Source organism: Maniola jurtina, chromosome Z, assembly GCF_905333055.1.
Source record: "Maniola jurtina chromosome Z, ilManJurt1.1, whole genome shotgun sequence".
NCBI classification, from domain to species: Eukaryota; Metazoa; Arthropoda; class Insecta; order Lepidoptera; family Nymphalidae; genus Maniola; species Maniola jurtina.
Genome location: NC_060058.1, coordinates 11,515,029 through 11,537,842, shown reverse-complemented (window position 1 = coordinate 11,537,842; position 22,814 = coordinate 11,515,029). Strand labels below are relative to the sequence as shown.

The following is a 22,814-nucleotide window of genomic DNA, read 5'->3' as shown; positions in this document are numbered from 1 at the left end:
TAAGGATCGTGTAAAAAAAGATTAGCGTTGTCAAATGCAACATCGCAACGATCGATGCAATCCTAGAACATTGTATTTTATTGGTTTATTTCGTACGGGTCGATGAAACATTTGTTTTTTTTTAAGAATATTAGCCATGCCAACCATGACTAATGCTCCCCTTTCCCCTCCAATTAAGCATAAAGTTTGTGCCGGAAGAAGGTACGACAATAGTGCAACGGGTGGAGTTTGAACCGCCAACCTTTCGGAATTCAGTCCGCTCCTCAACCGTTGAGCTATCGAGGCTACGAATATAATATAATCACACGCATTCAAGGTGAAATACGAGAGGGAAATATGTTTTCATGAGTATCAGCAATTTCAGCGACAGGAATTTCTCACGGTATGGTCTTGTGACGCTATCGCATCAGCGATAAACATCTTTAAGGTGTACTACACGGGTCTGCCCGCGAAATTCAAATTTAATTTGGTTTGTCCCAATTTGTAAACTAATACGACAGAGTAGGCTTATGGCATTTTAATTGTGCTAATGGCAGTATCATCTCCACAGGTTTATATAAAAATCTTTACTTAGAAGTGTCCAGTTTTCAGAGCAGTAAAAAATGCAATTTAATATTTTATCACAGAGCTGTATTAAAAGGGAGTGGGATTAACAAAACAAACGCATCATAAAAGTGTAAAAACAACGATAGCTAATAAATAAAGCTTAGAGAAAAGGGGTGTTTTTATATTGTGCATTAATGGACGAGGCTCTCCAGGCCTCTTCCAGCGTATCTGATGTCCTTGTAACTTCAGGGGTCATAAAGAATAACCTGCTGGTAAAATACCTCGCTGCGGGGGTCTCGGTGAGGTTTAAGATTTGATTTAAATATTTTATTTTAGTTTTTAATTTAATATTTTTGTTTATTTTATAGCAATGTCAGTGATTAGTATACCTAATTCGTTAGATAGATATAGAATACAGAAAGTGGAGAGAAAACTGCGGCAGACACTTTTTCAAATTGTTTTACATTGTGTTTGAAGTTGTAGGTACAGCAGTTGCAAGAATAGAAGTGTATCAGTGCAATCAGTATAGAGACGCGAATATATTAACAGCATCGCAGACGCCTCACTCTGAGAGGAAATGCATAGTTTTGTGTTCAGAGGGCAAATGTCACGGCCTCGCGACGGCGTGTCTGCTGAAACTAGGTCTTATTTACATCACAACGGAATATGAGTAATAGGTTATGATATCGATAAGATTATATGGATATGTACCTAACTGATGAATCACCTCGGCTTCACACGTAATATTAATGAAGGAAAAAAGGAACCCTTATGGGATCACTTCGTTGTCTGTCTGTCCGTCTGCCATGTCTGTCAAGAAAACATATTCCCGGAATCATGAAATTTGATCTAAGTAAATTTCAGGTAAGTCTTATAGTATACAAGTAAAGAGAAAAATCTGAAAATCGTGAATTTGTGGTTACATCACAAAAAAAAAATTAAAATGTTTGTACGGGGCAGGACAACTAAAGCAGGGAGGCATTCCACACCATATCGGTTTGTATTATTAGTACGGATTAAACAAGGTGAACCAGAACGCTAGCAAAAACGAAGACATGTGATTTAGTACTGATGATTACTAAAGGTACCTTAAAAAAATGTGATTTTTTTAAAAGTTCACAATAAAGCATATTGCAAATAAAACATCTGACTAACGCTAGAGGTTAAGAAACGTTACGTAAATAGGTCACTAGGAGTCAATGCTGCGTCGTAAGGGGGACATTGACTCGAGTTTTGCATGCTATACATTGCGGGTTTGAAAAATACTATATCACTAAAACTACAAGATAAGGCATTGGATCGTGTTTAGGTAGCATAATTATTAAACCCTAAGTTTTTGCTAGCGTTCTGGTTACACCTTGTATAAACATGAGACACTCAGTTATCATTGTCATACCTGTCCTCAGTAGTGAACTGGCAATGGGTTGACCCATCGCTGATCACTAATGAGCAAGTTGCTTCTCTCAGAACTCAGAATCAAAAGGGTCATAATCTACCGGGCTGACCGAATGCGGTTTGACAAACTTTACACACCTTAGCTTTGAGAACATTATGGAGAACTCTCAGGCAAGCGAGTTACCTCCATAATGTTTCCCTTCACCGTAGCAAGTGATATTGAATAACTTAAAACGCACAAAACTTCGAGAGGTGTGTGCATGGGATGGGATGGACCGCTGGGCCACTAGGCTATCACCGCTTTACAACTTTATAATCATACTAGCTTATTTTTTTTAATTCATAGACTAGCGCTTGGTTGAAATCAGATTTGCTAGCAAGTGGTAATGCAGAGCGAGATGGAGCGTGCTTGCTTAGAAGTTGCCTGTTCACTCTTGACTTGAAAGAGGGAAAACTGATGCCTTAAGGGCGTTGCATGTCCTAGCGGTTCGGATTAGAAACAAGGAAGCAAATCGCTTTTTACCGTGGAATTTAACGATCGTACGGATCCAGATCTTGACGATGCCTTGCAGTACGATGGTAGAAAGGTGAAGGATGAACCAGGTCAAAAAAAATTAAAAGCATCAAAAATAACCGCACATTCGGCTACATAGAACCCAAAGGTACTGCAATTTTTTAAATCACTGTAAACTAACAAAGCACTGCAGCGGTGCGAAATCAATACAGCGAAACCTCCATGCGAGGGAAAGGGATGGGCTCAGAGTCAAATCTCTGCGTTGAAACCTGATGAAACACGCAGGTTCGCGTCATGCAACTAACGCCCGTAACACACCTTCACTGCGAAACTATAATAGCGGAACCACAGTAATTTCGCCATGTATTGTCCATAAATGTGGCAGAAGCGGAACACTAGTGAAACTGCCTGTTCTAAAGCATAGATTTGACTATAATTTTATCTCTTTCCACGCGCGGTATCGTCAATCTGCTCCGACGCCAGCCACATTTTCGCGCTCCGGCTGCCATCTTGCTGTGGTGCCGCGTTCTTTTCGCTCGTGTTTGTGGTAGTCGACAAAAATGAAAAGTGAAACTACATATTTTTCATAAAATATGTAAAGAAAAGATACATAAACGTATAAGGACAAAATGTGAAGAGGCAGAGTTTGCGCTCAATGTACTGGTTCAGAAATGCAGAGATATACAACCGCGGTGTTCTTGTGCTATATCGATTATGAAAAGCCTTTGACTGTGTTTAACTCAAAAATCTTATGAAACTTCTTATAGATACAGGCATAGACACTAAGGGCATTCGTATCATCATGAACATTGGGAGCAAACTGCAACAATCAGGGTAGACAGTGAAGAAACAGACGCCATTAAAATCGAAAAAGGCGTGTGACAAGGATGCATTCTATCGCCCCTACTATTTAACTTGTACTCGGAACACGTTATTAAAAATTGCATTAGGAGTTATTGTTAATGGGCAAGTGATCAATAAAATCTACGTTATGCTGATGGGTAAAATAGCTGGAAGGGAAATATATAAGCTATAAAAAGAGGGGTGGGAAGAAGGAAGAAGTCATGACTACGTAACATAGGGAGTGGACTGTCATGAAAACAGTTAGAGAACTATGCCGCCTAGCCATGAATAAGAAGAAATTTAAACAACTGACTGCTTCAGTAATGGAGAAGAACACAAAGAAGATGTAAAGAAACTATCCTCATTCACATGAGGATCGTTTTTTTACCCAGTCGGGTTTCTGCTAATTTCTTTCCATTTTATCTCGTCCACCCGATTTCTCCATGTTTTGCGTAAACAATAATATTGCTTCTTCCTCTGACTTTGATAACGACGACATTTCGCTTTGATTGCCTCAACTCAAACTGAGTCGCGTGACGTCCGATGCCCTATTCCGCTACTCAAACTACACTTGATTGCAGCGGAATTCTTCCAGCGGTTCGCTACTCGTATTTCGCAGCGGAGGTGTGATACGGAATTGATTCCTGCACCCACAGTACAAGATGATTTAACTTCTCGCCAACGTTGATAGTATTTTGAGAGTCGAAACACTTTAGCGTTAAAGTAAAATGGCTTTGTTTTATTGCTCTTTGTACGTATATATATTTACAGACAGCACTCCAAGCGAAAACCTTGCGAAATAAAATAAAAAGGTACCGAGTTTTTAACTTTGATTTGCTTCCTCTTTCCTAATTCGAACCGCTAGGATATGGAACGCCCTTCCGGCGTCAGTTTTCCCTTCCACCTATAATATGGGTACTTTCAAGTCAAGAGTGAATAGGCAACTTCTAGGCAAGCGCGCTCCATCTTAGGCTGCATCATCACTTGCTAGCAGGTCTGATTGCAGCCAAGCGCTAGTCTATATAATTTAAAAAAAAAAAACTTTAAACCAATGATCTTGAGGTCCATTTTACTTTGACGTTATTTAGTTTTGACTCTCGAATACTATCAAAATTGGTGAAAAGTAAAATCTCATACTGAGGGTACGGACCAGTGTTTCAGCGGTCCCACTGCTACGATTTCGCAGCGGAGTGCTACAGCGTAAGTGCTACGAATACTGTCTCGTCAGTCGGACTATTTAATTTGACCTTTTCACATTTAGAATTCCCTTTCACATTTTAGGATTCTGTAGTCAATAAAGAGTCCTTATAGTTTCCAGATCATCATTGAGATGATGATCGCCAAACTTCGTTTCGAAGAAGGCACGCAATGATAATGATGATGTCTCTCGGTCCGTTTATCTGTCCGCGGCTTAGCTTAAAGACTCTTGGTACTAGATAAGAAAAGCTGTAATTTGGCGTAAATTTTTCTACAGAGTTACAATTGCTATGGCACAGCTGATATAATTAAAGATTGTTTTAGAAAAATAATCAATTAAAGATTTCTTAACGTAAAATTATCCTTATTTTATATTTACAGATTATTATATTTTCGTTTTAATAATTTTTGATCTATGTTTTGACTGAGTAAATATGGGTCCCTGACCTGAAATAAAATGATTTTATTTTTAATTTATTTATTTATTTCGTAAGAAGTAACTTGTCTAATAAGAATTATTCGTCAAATTCAAATTCAAAATATTTTTATTCAATTAAACTTTTACAAGTGCTTTTGAATCGTCAAAATAATCTACCACTGGTTCGTCAATGAGACGATGGTTTAATCAGAAGGAAAGAAGAAGAAAAACAGAAGAACATTCCGGCGCCTCTAACACTTGAGCCAAAATGCTTCTAGAAGAGGCGCTTGAATAAATTGTGTCAAGTGTGGCACAAGCCGAAAACCACTCAATTTAGCATAATGCTGTATGCAACGCATATTGCACAAAAGCATTCATCGCATAATCAGAATTTCTCTAATGGATCCTTGATTAGCTGTGTTTGGGAATGTAGCTTAATGTAGCTTAAACCAGGTTTCGAGCGGTTTTGAGCTTGCTTTGCTCAATTTGCTAACAATTTGATTTACTTACTTGATTAGTTTGTATATTGTTCCACATTAGCAATGGAATTTATCTTGTGGTCAATGGAAATACGTCGCGAACCAACGTCGATATATACGTAGGTAATATTTAATTTATTTTAATTAATAACTATTATAATAACTGTTCGTTCAATCAAAACTATTAGATTGTACAGAACTCTTTGTATCTATTTTATGCATCCGTATTCATATTATAAATGCAAAAGTGTGTTGTCTATTTGTTGTAGGAGTTTACTTTCGGTCCCGGAAAGTCTCTCAAAAAGTTTTCACAGGATTTTTAATAACCCTAAATCCACACGGACAAAGTTGCATGCATCTACTCAATACAAACATAACTTTCATCGTGGAGACGGACTACTTTTTATTCCGAAAAATCACAGAGTTTCCGGTCAGTGGGCCGGCCCACTACTGTGTGCGGGTCTCCAGATAGAATTAAAATGGTGTAGGCGACGCCGGCCGACTGCGGATTAGCAGTCTTCACACACTTTATGGAGAGAACATTATGCAGAATTCTCAGGCATGCAGGCAAGATGTTTCCATTCACCGCTAAAGCACGTGATATGGAATTGTTTAGAAAAGCACTTAACTCCGAAAAGTTACACGTGCATTGCCGAGATCGAAGCCCCGATGTCTCGAGTATGAGGCGGGTGTCCTAACCACTAGGCTATCACAGCTTCTTATGCAATTGAATTGATTCAAATGAGCCTGGATTTCGTTGAGCTCAACGGTTGAGGGGCGGACTGAATTCGGAAAGGTCGACGGTTCAAACCATGGCCGTTGCACTATTGTCGTACCCACTCCTAGCACAAGTTTTACGCTTAACTGGAAGGGAAAGGGGGAGTATTAGTCATTATTAGCATGGCTATTATTCTTTCTAAACAAAAAAAATAAAAATATAAATATAGCAAATTAAGTTGATATAAACCTTGTTGTTACTGCGCTAGGGAAAAGCAGGATTTAATGCAAAACAAATCATATTCCAATCTTGAATTTCTAACTAGGTAGGTAACTCTGATTACCTGTCACTCGTTCTGGTGGAAATACAATATTCCGCTATTCTGAGCATTGGGAATCAGGGGCCCGATGAGTACCTACTGATTCCAACAGATAACGCTTTATATAATAGTGCATGTGAACTAGAGGTTTCAATTTGCTGCTTTCCCATAAGTATCATTTAACTTGTCTGTTATATAAAATCTAAATTGATTCGAAGCTTTGAGCGCTGCGTTTCTAGATACATTACTACCTCTTTTATGTCCCATCGCCAAAATACATTTGCGCAGAAAACATTGATGTATATATAGTAAGTAATAGGAGACGCTGGAAAATAGCGTACAAAATCTTTACTATTAGAAATAATCGGTATGTCTTTATCAATAAATAACGCTGTGTTTATATACATACAAAATTAACATTAATTATTATTATACGAGATGAATCAACAACTATAATTTTTTAGTGAAAAACAAAATCTTGTCTGTGCGTAATCACATTTGGGGTAAATACGAACGGGTGTTGGGTTAGTTACGGACAGCACGGGGTATTTACGGAGGTTTTATTTATGACAGAAGTCACAAATAAAACCTCTGGAAAGAGTCACAGAGTGCAGTTCTCCATGAACTTTGTCGAAGTCGGGGCTCTATCGACATATTTGATATAGAACTAACGCGTTGCCGGCCTTTCAGGAATTTGTTGGTCCGCCCCTTGAATAATCCCATGTTGTATACAAGTGGGCACACCGCCCATGGAAGTTGATTCCATAGTTTGCGTGTACGTGGAAAAAGATCTGGCACAACGGGCGGTCGAAGTGTAGCAGGCACCCAAGTGGTGAGGGAATTGCTTGTGGTGGCTTGCGGTGTGGTTATAGAAGAAGGAGAGTGGAATAAAAACAATGAGTTTCACGGAATTTTTCAAAAACTATATCCACGCAGACTAAATCGCGGACACCACTTAATATTAGTATATAATAAAAATAGTGTTTGTGTGTTCGGACTTCAGTCGTTCATTTTAGGTTATAGTCCGCCTCGTAACTGAAATCTACAATTGAACCATCTTTTTGGTAATAATTTCCTTCCAAAATTATAACGTGATCATCGAAGCCACGCCAATCTGCCTCTGTGACCTGAGTGAGTGCCAGCTCAGTAACTTCTTTTACTTCTTTTTAGGGACAAATCGGCAGTAACATTGTCATGCCTTACTATTCTTTTTACCTTCGCCCAAGCTAACTCAATCGGGTTGAGGTCGCACATGTACGGTGGTAGTCTTACGACGATGTGGTTATGACTTCTGATGAGTTTATCGATTTGGAATGAGTTTTCGGTAGGTTTATGTAACTTAACCAAGTGAAAGAGGTGATCTTTTCTCATCATAAGTGAAGTTTCCACATTATTCTTGGTTAACCATTCTAACATTACTGATTTGGTGCTGGACTTTGTTGGGACTTTATTTATTTGTACACTGTGGTACGGTGCGTTGTCCATAACAACAACCCTGTTTTGAGGTAGATTAGGGATTAACATATCAGTAGCCCACTTCTCAAAATTAACACTGTTCATCTGCCCGTGATAATCACCTTTCAAACAAAAAGAAACTAAATTAAAATCGGTTCATTCGTCTAGGCGCTACGATGCCACAGACAGATACACAGATACACACGTCAAACTTATGACACCCCTCTTTTTGGGTCGGGGGAATAACACCGAGGCTAGACCTCAAGTATAAACGCGTTACAGGGTAAGCGTACGTACGATAGCGACAGCACAACACTACCGCGCTCTTTACCTCAGGTCCCAACTGCATTCAACTCGTACGCTATCTTGTAACTCCGAGAGTATCGAACCTCCGACCTCGTGAGTAGTTGGCGGACGTCTTAACTACTGAGCCATCACGACTAGGAATACAATATGAAACGAGATTTGTAGTAATATAAAGTTGATAAGAAAACCAAGCAACCATACAAATTACAATTTCATAGTTCAATTGCATAAACCGAAAGTAAAGCTTCTTCAAGTTTCTAGTTTTATTCATTTTTCCAGAATAAAGAAAAGCAAGTCTCGTTGGACGAGATATCTAATACCTAATATTATTTTACTCGTAGTTTTAGTTCACATTCCGGCATAAAAAGTTGCCTATTTCGATTACAGGGACGCAAGCTACTTCGGAGGGATCCCGCGGGGACTCTGATTTTCCGGGATAAAAAGTAGCCTATGTCCGTCCCCGGCATATTAGCCTACTCTGTACCAAACGTCAGAATCGGTTACACTGTCGCGCCGTGAAAAGGTAGCAGACAGACAGACAGACACACTTTCGCATTTATAATATTAGTATAGATGTGACCCGGACCTTTACAACGAATTGACACCTCATTTATCAAAATCGGCCCTACGGTTCCGGTTTAGGCACTACGGTGGAACACACAGAATTTGGATATAAACATACATACATACCTACATACATATCTACATAGACTGTTAAAATCATAACCATAAAAAGCAGAACAATAGTTAAATGATTGACTGTTGACTAACTTTTGACAACTAATATAAGATCTGAGAGGAGACCCGTACTCTGTAGTGGGCCAGCAATTGATTATGATGATAATATAAACCCATACTAATATTATAAATACGAAAGTCTGTCTTTCCGTTTGTCTGTTTGCTAGCTTTTCAAGACCCATCCGTTTAACCGATTTCGATTTTTACTTTTTAACCCCCGACCCAAAAAGAGGGGTGTTATAAATTTTACGTGTGTATCTGTGTGTCTGTATATCTGTTTATCTGTGTATCTGTGTATCTGTGTATCTGTGTATCTGTGTATCTGTCTGTGGCATCGTAGCGCCTAAACGAATGAACCGATTTTAATTTACTTTTTTTTGTTTGAAAGGTGGCTTGATCAAGAGTTTTCTTAGCTATAATCCAAAAAAATTGGTTCAGCCGTTTAAGAGTTATCAGCTCTTTTCTAGTTTTCTTGTAGAAAAGAAGGTTAGATAACCCTTAGGTTCATAATATTATGTCAATTGACAAATGTCAAGCTGTCAAGATGGACGTTGTCTAAATACATAATTATTTATTTGAAAATGATGTTTTGGAAAACTCAGATACTTTGGATCGTAGGCGCGGAATAGTCCTAGAAAATCGGTTCAGCCGTTTGAAAGTTATCAGCTCTTTTCTAGTTACTGTAACCTTCACTTGTCGGGGGTGTTGAAAATTTTTAATTTACACTTGTTAATGTTTGTGGTTATTGAAGTCGGTTTTTATTGATTTTTTTGAGTTTTTTTATTTCATAAAGCTCATTTCAGACTATGGAATATATGGAATATGTTATATATATAATATATTATATTAAATTATTTATTAATAAAAATTAATGAATATATTATATATATTACAGTCCGGTAAAAAAAGACATTCAGGGATACAATAATTCGCATAGAGCTAAAAATGGGTACGAATGTTGGGAATACCGATGTGAATGAACTGTGAAAAGTCCCAATCGATCTCACATTTGCAAAAAATATATATTCAAGGTCAAAAATGGGATTTTTGCATTTTCCAGCTAGATGGTAAGTTTTATCATAGCTTAATTTTTCACTAAGCTATTTACACCGATCGCGAGCAATTTACTCTTATCCATCTGTTCTCTTTTACTCTACCTCCGAAGATATTCATCAGACTTCACCAAACTAAAATGGGACCACCTCGGAAGTATGACCTACCAAATGAAAAAAATTATATCAAAATCGGTTCATATTTGGCGGAGTGATCGCGTAACATACATACAGTCGAACAGAGAACCTCCTCCTTTTTTTGAAGTCGGTTAAAAATAGGGTGCATTGTCGGCCATGATTTGATCATCGGATAAATAGGATGTTAGAAGTAGCTAGTAGGTACAACAGCACCTAACTATAAGTGCAATTGCATCCTACGCTTGCCTATTTGCGCAGTGTACCTACTTACCTACACAAATGAGGTTGGATTGTGATTTATGTATGTTGTGTGTTATATTTTAAAGTACTTTAGTAGTTCATGATCTTATCATGCCTAATCAAAAATTTTGCTTAAAATGCTTTGAATAAATTCAATGATATACATATATTTATAAATAATCTGCGAAAAAAGACGATAGGCAAAAAGTGATCCAGTCATAAAGGATTTTTTTAACTGAATTCGAAAAAAGGAGGAGGTTTTCAATTTGTTGGAATCTTTTTTTATGTAGGTATGTTCCCCCGATTACTCTAAGGGCCGGGGCACATATGGCGGAGCGCCGCGCAGAGCATTTTTCACAGTTTCGCTCCGTCATATGTGCGCCAGCCCTTAGACGACTGGACCGATTTGGAAATTTTGTCTTTGTTTGAAAGGGTATACTTTGCAGGTGGTCCCATATAAATTTGGTGAAGCTCTGATGAATATCTTCGAAGATGGAGAACATAACTCCTCAATGGATAAGAGTAAATTGCTCGCGATCAGTGTAATAGCTTAGTAAACAGTATGGTTTTAACTGGGCATAGCATATTATAGTACAGTGGGGCCACTAAAAATTGTGAAATAAAAAAATTTCAAAAGAAAAATAAAACCGACTTCAAAAACCACAAACACTAAACACTAAACAGTAAAAAATAATTTTTGTTTCTACGCGTGTAATGTATGTATGAAGTCGGGCGAGCTTCACACTTGGATTTCAAGTTTCTTTTATTATGCTCGCTCGACTTCATACATACATTACACGTGTAGAACCAAAAGTTATTTTTTACTTATAAGTGTTTTTCTCTGGTGATACAGAACCCTAAAAACGAGAAGAATCCACTCTTTCACTTTCATCTGCATAACAATAAAACATAAATACTTAGAAATAATTGTATACGCTGTATTTTACTGTTTATTAACTTTTCTTTTTAACCCCCGACGCAAAAAGAGAGGTGTTATAAGTTTGACGTGTGTATCTGTGTATCTGTCTGTGGCATCGTAGCGCCTAAGCGAATGAACCGATTTTATTTTAGTTTTTTTTTTTTTTGAAAGGTGGCTTGATCGAGAGTGTTCTTAGCTATAATCTTAAAAAATGGTTCATCCGTTTAAAAGTTATCAGCTCTTTTCTAGTTTTCTTGTAACTTTGTAACAGACCGTTAGGTTCATAATATTATGTCAATTGACAAATGACTAGCTGTCAAGATGGACGTTGCCTAGATACATAATTATTTATTTGAAAATGATGTTTTGGAAAACTCAAATACTTTGTCGGGGGTGTTATAAATTTTTAATTTACACTTGTTTATATGACGTTTTGCTTTGAAGTAGTATATGTGTAAGTATATTTATATAAATACATTTATTATCATCTAGATATAGTAACCGTAATCCAGTAACTATGTTAGTTTTCACTTTTCAAGCACTAATCTGAACTGAACTGAATTTATTCAAGTTTTCACAATTGGATAGCGTCTGATGGAAAAATTGTTAAATCCAAATTAAATACTAGATTATTATTAAATAATCCATCCCCACGAATTCTGGTTTTGAAAAATTCCGTGGGACCTCTTTAATTTTCCGAATTTAAAAATACCCCTGTCCCCGGGATGCAAGCTATCTCAGCACTTATTATTAAAAACCGTTTGAATGGTCAAGCCGTCAAAAGCTTGGAGACAGAAAGACAGACACCCTTTCGTATTCAAAATATTATTATGTACTAGAGGATGCCCGCGACTTCCTACGCGTGGATTTCGGTTTCTAAAGATCCCATGGGAACTATTTGATTTTCCGGGATAAAAAGTTGCTTATGTCAATTGCAAGGACGCAAGTTACCTCGGTTCCTTTCATGCAAATCGGTTTAGCGGATGGGTATTTAGAAATCCAGTGGGAACTCTTTGATTTTCCGGGATAAAAAGTAGCCTATGTCCATCCCCGGGATATAAGCTAACTCTGTACCAAATTTCGTCAAAATCGGTTAAAATGTTGGGCCTTGAAAAGGTAGCAGACACACAGATTGACACGCAGACACACTTTCGCATTTATAATATTAGTATGGAAGTGTGTATTAATTAAAACGAACCTCTCCACACAAAACCTCTAACTGAACTTAAAAATAAACTCCAAATTATTATTGTACACAAACTGTAAACAAAAGTGACGCCATAACAGCAATATTTCACGCAAATTAAGCAGTGCAAAAATAAAGCACCTACTTATTTATTATCGCAGATATAATATTTATAGAGGTAAGTGAATAGTTTGTAAGCATATTAGTGGAGTAAACGAAGCATTTTTGTCGGAAGTCCTCAGAAACAGCTCCGATTTTGATGTTTTTTTTTTAAATTCTTGTTTTTTATACATTATTTAAAATCAGAAACGTTTTGAAGCGGGGAAATAATTTTTAGTATTTTTTATCCATATGTGCGATATTTATATGCGAAGTCCAGAAAAACGCTACCTTCTCTTTGAAAAGTTGTAGAGGAGGTCAAATGCTACAAATGACCTTTGAACACTTATGGGCGAGAACCGCCCGTTTTTGAGTTATTGATCGTTTTCAGAAAAATACGTATTTGTTTCTTTTAAAAATCCATAAAAAAAAGTAAGGCATATTGCCGACTTTTTATTTATTTTTTAAGTACTTGTAAATACTAAAATAAAAATAATCTTTGTAGGCTCCCCGGTTAGGGATCCAAGACTGTACCAGTTTCATAAAAATACTAAAAATTATTTCCCCGCTTCAAAACGTTTCTGATTTTTAACCCCCGACCCAAAAAGAGGGGTGTTATAAGTTTGACGTGTGTATCTGTGTGTCTGTGTATCTGTGTATTTGTGTATCTGTGTATCTGTCTGTGGCATCGTAGCGCCTAAACGAATGAACCGATTTTAATTTAGTTTTTTTTGTTTGAAAGGTGGCTTGATCGAGAGTGTTCTTAGCTATAATCTAAAAAAATTGGTTCAGCCGTTTAAGAGTTATCAGCTCTTTTCTAGTTTTCTTGTAGAAAAGAAGGTTAGATAACCGTTAGGTTCATAATATTATGTCAATTGACAAATGTCAAGCTGTCAAGATGGACGTTGCCTAAATACATAATTATTTATTTGAAAATGATGTTTTGGAAAACTCAAATACTTTGGATCGTCGGGGGTGTTATAAATTTTTAATTTACACTTGTAAATAATGTATAAAAAACAAGAATTTAAAAAAAAAAACATCAAAATCGGATCTGTTTCTGAGGACTTCCTAAGATTGGCTATTTTACGGCTTTACTAACTCCACTATATGGGATAACAGAGCTAACAGAGCTACGGATTGATGTCATTTTTAGGGTTCCGTATCCAAATGGCAAAAAACGGAACCCTTATGGATTCGTCTTGTCTGTCTGTCTGTCTGTCTGCCGTATGTCACAGCCACTTTTTTCCAAAACTGTAAGAACTAGAGTTCCCGCAAGACAGCATGTTTGTAATCTATATTATTAATATTATTTATAATAAATAAAATTGGAGTGTCTGTCTGTAATTTCGAAATAACTACCTCATATTAAGCTCATATGGTTATTTGAACGATACCAACACTGAATCCGACGTTTTTAAATTTTTGTCTGTCTGTCTGTTTGAAAAGGCTAATCTTCGGAACGGCTGGACCGATTTTGACGGGGTTTTCACAAACAAGTAGAAGATTGATCAGGGAGTAACATAAGCTACTTTTTTAACCGACTTTCAAAAAGGGAGTTGTGTTTTTCTTCCTATGTACACCGAAATCTCCGAGATTTCTTAACCGTTTTGCGTAATTTTTTTTTTTAATCGATAGAGGAACTTTGTAACATTGTTTCATAAAAAAATTTGATTCCAACTCTTCAGTCCTGATCCTGCAGGGGACCTCACCATCAATACTGATGGGATTTAGAAACTATCGGTTATAAATTGATTGATATTGAAGGTATCTGTACCAAGTAAAGACTTTGTCATTGACCTCGAGGACCCAACTTCTCAACCCTGATGCTGTAAGGAATTGCATTCCTAATTCCTGGATCCTGGTGGAGATCCCTCGGGATTTTTAAAGGATCATCCGTTTAAATGTTTTTACGTGATACAGAAACACGTTGCATCCCGGGGGCGGGCTATTTCGGATGGGCTACTTTTGTCCTGGGAAATCAAAAGTTCCCACGGGATTTCAGGCCCTAAATCCACGCAGGCGAAGCTGCGGGCATCAGCTAGTACATGATAAAATAACTTAAGCATTGCACCAAAAAATATTGTAACACATAACCTCAATTATTATTTAAAAAAAACCATAAGTCACGCGAGCGAAGCCGTGGGTAATTGCTAGTATAAATTAAAAACGTGGTGAATAAATCGGTAGTGGTCGCAATGACTTTATTTACCTAAAGTAGGTACGACTTGTTTACGTAGTAAGGCTGGCGGGATAAACCTTCAATAAATCTGCAAATTAAAAACATGCCAAATTTTCCTTCATTTTTAACCCCCGACCCAAAAAGAGGGGTGCTATAAGTTTGATGTGTGTATCTGTGTGTCTGTGTATCTTTGTATCTGTGTATCTATGTATCTGTCTGTGGCATCGTAGCGCCTAAACGAATGAACCGATTTTAATTTTTTTTTTTTTTTGTTTGAAAGGTGGCTTGATCGAGAGTGACCAATTTTTTTGGATTATAGCTAAGAAGCTATAATCCAAAAAAATTGGTTCAGCCGTTTAAAAGTTATCAGCTCTTTTCTAGTTTTCTTGTAGAAAAGAAGGTTAGATAACCCTTAGGTTCATAATATTCAAGTGTCAATTGACAAATGTCAAGCTGTCAAGATGGACGTTGCCTACATATACATAATTATTTATTTGAAAATGATGTTTTGGAAACTCAGATACTTTAGATCGTAGGCGCGGAATAAACCAAGAAAATCGGTTCAGCCGTTTGAAAGTTATCAGCTCTTTTCTAGTTACTGTAACCTTCACTTGTCGGGGGTGTTGAAAATTTTTAATTTACACTTGTACACTATAAAATGATAGGGATATGTAACGCATAGATCAAATAAATCATTGTATGGGTGTATGGGCTGATATGTAACGCATAGCTCAAATTATTGTATAGGCTGAGATGTATAAAGCATTGCTCAAATCATTGTATAGGCAGATATATAACGCAAAGCTCAAATTATTGTATAGGCTGAGATGTACAAGGCATTTCTCAAATCATTGTATAGGCTGATATATAACGCAAAGATCAAATTATTGTATAGGCTGAGATGTACAAGGCATTGCTCAAATAAATCATTGTATAGGCTGATATATAACGCAAAGATCAAATTATTGTATAGGCTGAGATGTACAAGGCATTTCTCAAATCATTGTACAGGCTGATATATAACGCAAAGATCAAATTATTGTATAGGCTGAGATGTACAAGGCATTTCTCAAATCATTGTACAGGCTGATATATAACGCAAAGATCAAATTATTGTTTAGGCTGAACATATAGCTCAAATTATAGTACAGGTTGAGATATATAACACATAGCTCAAATTATTGTATAGGATGAGATATCTAACGAATAACTCAAATTATTATTGTATAGGCTGAACACATAGCTCAAATTATTGTACAGGTTGAGATATAATATAACGCATAGCTCAAATTATTGTATAGGATGAGATATCTAACGAATAACTCAAATTATTATTGTAAAGGCTGAACACATAGCTCAAATAATTGTACAGTTTGAGATATATAACGCATATCTCAAATTATTGTATAGGATGAGATATCTAAGGAATAACTCAAATTATTATTGTATAGGCTGAACACATAGCTCAAATTATTGTACAGGTTGAGATATATAACGCATAGCTCAAATTATTGTATAGGATGAGATATCTAACGAATAACTCAAATTATTATTGTATAGGCTGAACACATAGCTCAAATTATTGTACAGGTTGAGATATATAACGCATAGCTCAAATTATTGTATAAGCTGAGATATACAACGAATAGCTCAAATTATTATTGTATAGGCTGAGATGTACAACGCATTGCTCAAATCATTGTATAAGCTGATTTATTGTACAGGTTGAGATATATAAGGCACGTGTGTGTGTGAGAGAGACAGAATGTGTGCGTGTGTCTATTTTGTGTGTGTGTGTGTGATTGTGAGAAAAGGACGTTTTTGCTGCAGATTTTCAAGAAGTTCTTTCTCAATTCGTCGGAACTTTTTTTTATTATGCTTTAACGGTGAAAGAAAACATCGTGAGGAAACCTGAATGCCTGAGAGTTTTCCATAATGTACTTATAGGAGTGTAAAGTCTACCAATTTGGCCAGCGTGGCAGACTATGGCCTAAACCTTCCTAACTATATGGAAACCCATGTTCAGGGTTCAGTAGTGGACTGGTGATGAAACAAACTTTTACAAATACTTTGGAATCATTTTTTAGTGGTTTATAATTCAATATTTGGTTTTGGGTCAATTTTCTACATCAAATACCAAAAGTTCAGGTGTGTAACTCATATTTTCGTCTACGAGCTAGAGACATGTGACACGCGGACGGACAGTCAAACAGACAGTAGAGTGACATTAACAGGGCTCCGTTTTTATCCGGTAAGGAACCCTAAAAACTAAGTACAACGTAAATAAAACTATTTGATAGACAGTGTGTCGCTTGAATGATAAGCGATGAAAGACAAAAGTGTTTGACGCTCATTGATGCGTCTGTTATGTAACGAGTGATTGCGAAGTAGATACTTAGCCGCACAGCTGCTTCACACTCTTTCAGGGAAAACAACACAGCAGATATAATGAAGTAACTAAATGCAATGCAGTTTCGCTCGATCGTCTATTATTAACGCTTATTATAAGACAGCTATGTACGTAATATTTCTTAATTGCTAATGTGTTTTTAAGTAATGTAAATAAAACATAATATAATTAATGTACATTGTTATGGCGGACGGCGACTTTGTAGCGCATTTACGAGCTCGATTCGCTTCAAACGTAGTATTTGTAGCGCGGTGTATCGTAGTATAGCACTGGCAGTTCTCTAATTACTTCCGAACGGCCTATGGTGAACTATTAAACAAAACAACCTCTCTACAATGTTTACAACGATCGATAAATCAGTTTCGCATGGATCGATCACGCCACGCTAATAATTATCATATTATAAGAGCTAATTACGCGGTACGAGTGGGAAAATCGGGCGGGAAAGTGAAAACTTACGGTTTAGGGGTAGGCTTGGGGCGCGGCGGCGGCGTGGCGGGCTGCTCCATGGCGGGCGGCGGCGGCTGCGCGCGCGGCGCCGGGCGGCTCGGGCAGCGGCTGGCGGCCAGAGCGGACCGCTCGCTCATGTCTCCTCGCGGCTGGCCGAGGACTAATGCGGCGGCGTGCATCGCCGGCCGCAGCGCGCGCTCACTGACCCCGCGCGCCGCGCCGCCGATGTAAACAACGCTGCGATGCGAATTCTTTATCTGCAACGTTGCAGCGTCGACCTGATAACCGTTTCACGTGCACTCCGACACCCCGACCTCCACGCAACGACATCGCTGCACACCTCGTCAGACCGAACCAATTCCTCATATCCTTGTGGTTAACACGTCGGCGCGCTACTCTTCAGGTCGGGACTTCCCTCCCAGGCACGCACCTCTTACTTTTCCGAGTTGATGTTACACTGTTAAATATCTAGCAAGGCAAAGGTTGCCTGGTGGAGATTGCTCTAAGCAATAAGGCCGCCTTTGCAAATAAAATTGTTTTAGTTTATACATTTAACCTTGAAGGAAAACATCGTACGAAAACCTGCACACCTGAGAGTTTTCTCTTCTTGAATTTTCTCTAAAAGCGTGAGAAGTCTATCAATCTGCACTTGGCCAGCGTAGTGGACTTCAAGCCCTTGTCATTCTGAGAGGAGAGCCGTGCTCAGTAGTGGGTCGGCGATGGGTTGATCACGATGCAGAAAGCATGTGCCAGATATGATCATATGGATGGATGATATATCAAGACTCTACCGGGTTCTACGGAGAAGAGCCGGCAAGAAACTCATCAGTTGCTCTTTTGTTTATGTTAAAATGTTAATACATATGAGTCTAATACGCAATGTAACTATTACACTAGCGTCAACTGCTGAATGCAGACCCGACCGTTTCTATGCAACCATGTCCTTTTAGGAACTCGTCAATTGCTAGCAAATGTTGTTTGACACAGTGCAATGGCAAATCTAAACACCCTTTTGGAATCATTTAATATCCTAAAAGCGTATAGGTGTCTACTGGACTCAACTAAGGATTTCTGTAGGTACTTTGCGTAGATGATACTCGTAATATGACGCTGTATCTAACTACGAGTATGACGTTTTCTGGTATGTCGATTTTGTATCACTTATCTATACATATATTAATATAAAATGAAGAGCTGACTGACTGACTGACTGATCAACGCACAGCACGAACTACTGGACGTAGGTATTTGGCTGAAATTTGGCATGCAGATGGCTATTAGTATAACGTAGGCACCCGTTAAGACTTTTGAAAATTTCAATCTTTAAGGGGGTTAAAATAAGGGTCTGAAATGTGTGTACCTACCGAGTCCACGCGGGTGAAGTCGCGGGCTTTAGCTCGTCTTTCTTATAAATATTAATGTTCTGAATAATGATTCATTGTTGAATGATTTATTATGTTATTGTTTTTTTTTGTTTGGTGCAAGTTAGCCTTTGACTACAATCTCACCTGGTGGTAAGTGATGTTACAGTGGAACACAATTTTCACTTCATCAGGAGGCAGGGCCTCTCACTAAACTTTGTAAACAAGATTTATTTATTTATTTAGTACTAATTTTATATGAAAACAAGCAAAGCTGTGTAAAATAAATAAATAAATAGTCTAAGATGGAAGCGGGCTAACCTGGAAGCATACCCCTTTAATTCCTACACGGCATCGTACTGGAACGCTAAATCGCTTGGCGGTACGGCGTTACGTAGACCAGACCAGACATTAAAAAATTATAAAATTCCAGTCCCCTGGCGGGAATTGAACCCAGAACCTAGCACTGATAAGCACGACCACAGCGCTTACCACTGTGTCAGGGAGGCCGTCAATATATTGAGAAGTAAGTATACCGATCCCTTTGTGTTCTCACGGAGACATTTCAAACTTTTGACGAGATGTAGTTGGAACATTGCATTGTAGAGAGTGGAGTGCTGTGCATCGATATCGGCATTGTCTATTGTTAGAACTGCCTACGTCTCCCGATTGAAGAGGAAACACAATTTTGCGAGGGAGCGCTCTCTTGATCGTCGCCAGGTTGTTTTGAGCTCGCTTTTCCTTGCGTCTCGAGTGTTTATGACACGCTTAGAGAAATTAGATGGCCCGCTGGAAGAATGCGTAATATTTTAATTAATATTGATGTCATTTTGCATATTATTTAGGAAGTTTTTTTTTAAATTTATACACTACTTCTTGACTGCAATCAGACCTTCTGGCAAGTGACGGCCTAAGATGGAACGCACTTGCCTAGAAGATGCCTATTCCCTTTGGACTTAAAGGTACCCATATTAAAAGTGGAGGAGAAAAGTGATGCCGGAAGGACGTTCGGATTACTTCCGGAAACTCCCGATCTACACTGACTGAAGTCAGTCATTATGTCTGGGAAAGACTGAGACACAATAACTCTTGTGTGCTGTTGTCGAGGATCTAAGCAAACCTTTTACTAAACATTGGTCCAACCTGCATCGGTGCGACAACAACAGCTTTATTTAGATTAGTTTTTATTGTATCTGCATCATACTGTGCTATTTTGTATTTTTTTCTTTTTAACCCGCGAACCAAAAAGAGGGGTGTTATAAGTTTACGTGTGTATCTGTGTTAATATGTCTGTGGCATCGTAGCATTTTGTTTGAAAGGTGGCTTGATCGAGAGGTTCTTAGCTATAATCCAAGAAAATCGTTCGTCATTACTGTAACCTTCACTTTTCGGGGGTGTTATAAATTTTTAATTTACACTTGTTGTTTGTTATAGGTTGTCTTATGAATTATTGCCTGAAGTAAAAAATATTTATTATTTATTTATTTGTAAGTTTGTTTGTTAGGTGTAATCTCTGGAATTAATAAACCGATTTTGACTTTTTTTTTAAAACAGCAGAAAACTACGTTGAGTAACGAAGGCTATATATATTTTATTTGCAAAAAAACTAGAGACCTCTACGAAAATTGTAATAAACTACCCGTGCTAAGTAGGGACGGGCCACTAGTCGTTTATAATTTTCATAGAAACTCAGATAATATGTACGTAGGTACGTATTTGTGTCAGTATTAATAGTGCCACACTTATTTACTTGTATACATTTGATTGAATATGCAAATTGCGTTTGTCGGATCTATATTCAATGTAGTAACCAGTAGGTACCTACCTACGATTTGCGATAGACATTTGGAAAATTACAAGAAAACGCCACGAGATGCGCGGATCACGATTACGTTTTTGATAACCTCGGATTGGCATGCGCTGTTATCAGCCAAATGTCAGACGAGTCAAGCTAAATATTGGCACAGTGCAAGGTCACTCGACACCTTCATTAGGCCGAGAGCTGACGGAGCGGTCCTTACGCTCGCCCGCCGACCCATGGGGGCTCTTGTAGACCCGTGGCGACTGCCTACCTCCGCAGATTACTAGTAGAACGGCTGAGTTTGTTATGGGTTCTTCTCAGACTTGGGCGCGTTTGGAACCCTCGTAGTTTGAATTTTAAGTTAGCGTAATTCATTATCACCACTACAACATTGTTTGACAATTTGAATAAATGGCTTTGCATTTGACTTTGACTTTAAGAGGGCTCTCTCCGTCACTCGTTTCATACAATCGTAGTTCCAATTTCATTTGAATATTAAGCAACCAAAGTCCATGAAATTTTGCAGACATATTCTAGAAACTAATATCTATGTCTATGGTTTTCCAGATTTCTGTTAAAATATTCGGTTTCAAAGTTATGCGGTCTTAAAAATTTTCATACAAATCTTTGAGCCCCTGTAATTTTAAAACTACATATTTTTAGAAAAATTTAAAACACCACAGACACAGATATTAGTTTCTAGAATATGTCTGCAAAATTTCATGGACTTTGGTTGCTTAATATTCAAATGAAATTGGAACTACGATTGTATGAAACGAGTGACGGAGAGAGCCCTGTTAATCACGCGGAATGCGGGTATCCGTGAGATTGGCAGTTTTCTTTTCTTAAGCCTTTCGATGCTATTTTGTCATTAGATTTCCACGTAGCATCATGTGTCCAAGTCATAATAGTTTGTTGACAATGATATTGAACTCAGTCAATTAATTAAGCCAATCTCAATCGATCGTAAATAACCGCCCGACGCGTGGGGCTTACCCGTGCTTTGGTGGCTACATGACAAACATATAATGGTGACAAACATACACACACAAACTTTCACCTTTGATTTTATTAGTGTGATTAACTTTAAAAAAATCCTTTTAAAATGTAAAGAATTTATTGAAATGTTAACAAAGTTTGGAAATTAGTTGCATTAACAGCTTTGATAGTTTTAATTTTAAGTGATATTGTGAAATGGTGATAGTAAAGAGAATACCCAGCTGAATTTGTTGTGGGATTCTTCTCAGATTAGGGTGCGTTTGGAACCCTCATAGTTTTAGTCTTACCTTTACATCATTATCTTACAAATTCAACAACTGACAACAAAAAGTGTACAATTTTTCCCATTTTGAATCAATGCTTTGAGTCTGAGTCTGAAACAGCGCCACGGCGGGTGCGGGTGTTAACGACTTCGTGAGTTCTGAGCCTTAGGGTCATTACACTTGCAACTAGAGTGTTACAACAAAGTAAACAAAGTTGCTATGGCTTGTTTGTCGCGCGGTTTCCGCAATCGACAAATTAGTTTGGCACGAGACTTGCGGCGCGACGATCTTGCTGCTGCACCACTAATTTATGACAATTATGAATGACTTTTCAAATGTGAGTGGCTATTAAAAAATAAAATAATAATTTTATCTAATTAAAATTTTTACAATTACTTTTTAACCCCCGACCCAAAAAGAGGGGTGTTATAAGTTAGACGTGTGTATCTGTCTGTGGCATCGCACCTCCTAAACTAATGAACCGATTTTAATTTAGTTTTTTTTGTTTGAAAGGTGGATTGATCGAGAGTGTTCTTAGCTATAATCCAAGAAAATCGGTTCAGCCGTTTGAAAGATATCAGCTCTTTTCTAGTTACTGTAACCTTCACTTGTCGGGGGTGTTATAAATTTTTAATTTACACTTGTAAATAGTCAAATGCATCTACCACTGGTTCGGAATGCCTTTCCTACCGAGAAGAACCAGCAAGAAACTCGGTGGTTAGTTAGCGCTTAAATAGCGAAGCGGTTTCTGAAACCACTGTGTAGAGCCACAAGGCGATGTATGTC

General features: G+C 37.8%; 1 protein-coding gene across 1 annotated transcript in view; it reads right to left on the bottom strand.

Annotated features, from left to right (window-relative positions):
- LOC123880514 (hypoxia-inducible factor 1-alpha-like) overlaps positions 1-19,602 on the bottom strand; it is a 70,247-nt gene extending 50,645 nt beyond the window's left edge. The window contains exons 1-2 of the mRNA XM_045928661.1: positions 19,537-19,602; positions 17,614-17,861 (exon numbers count right to left, since the gene is read on the bottom strand). Coding sequence (XP_045784617.1) covers positions 17,614-17,861; positions 19,537-19,602 — 314 coding nt within the window. The remainder of the gene's footprint in view (positions 1-17,613; positions 17,862-19,536) is intronic.
- Between the last annotated feature and the right edge of the window lie 3,212 nt (positions 19,603-22,814).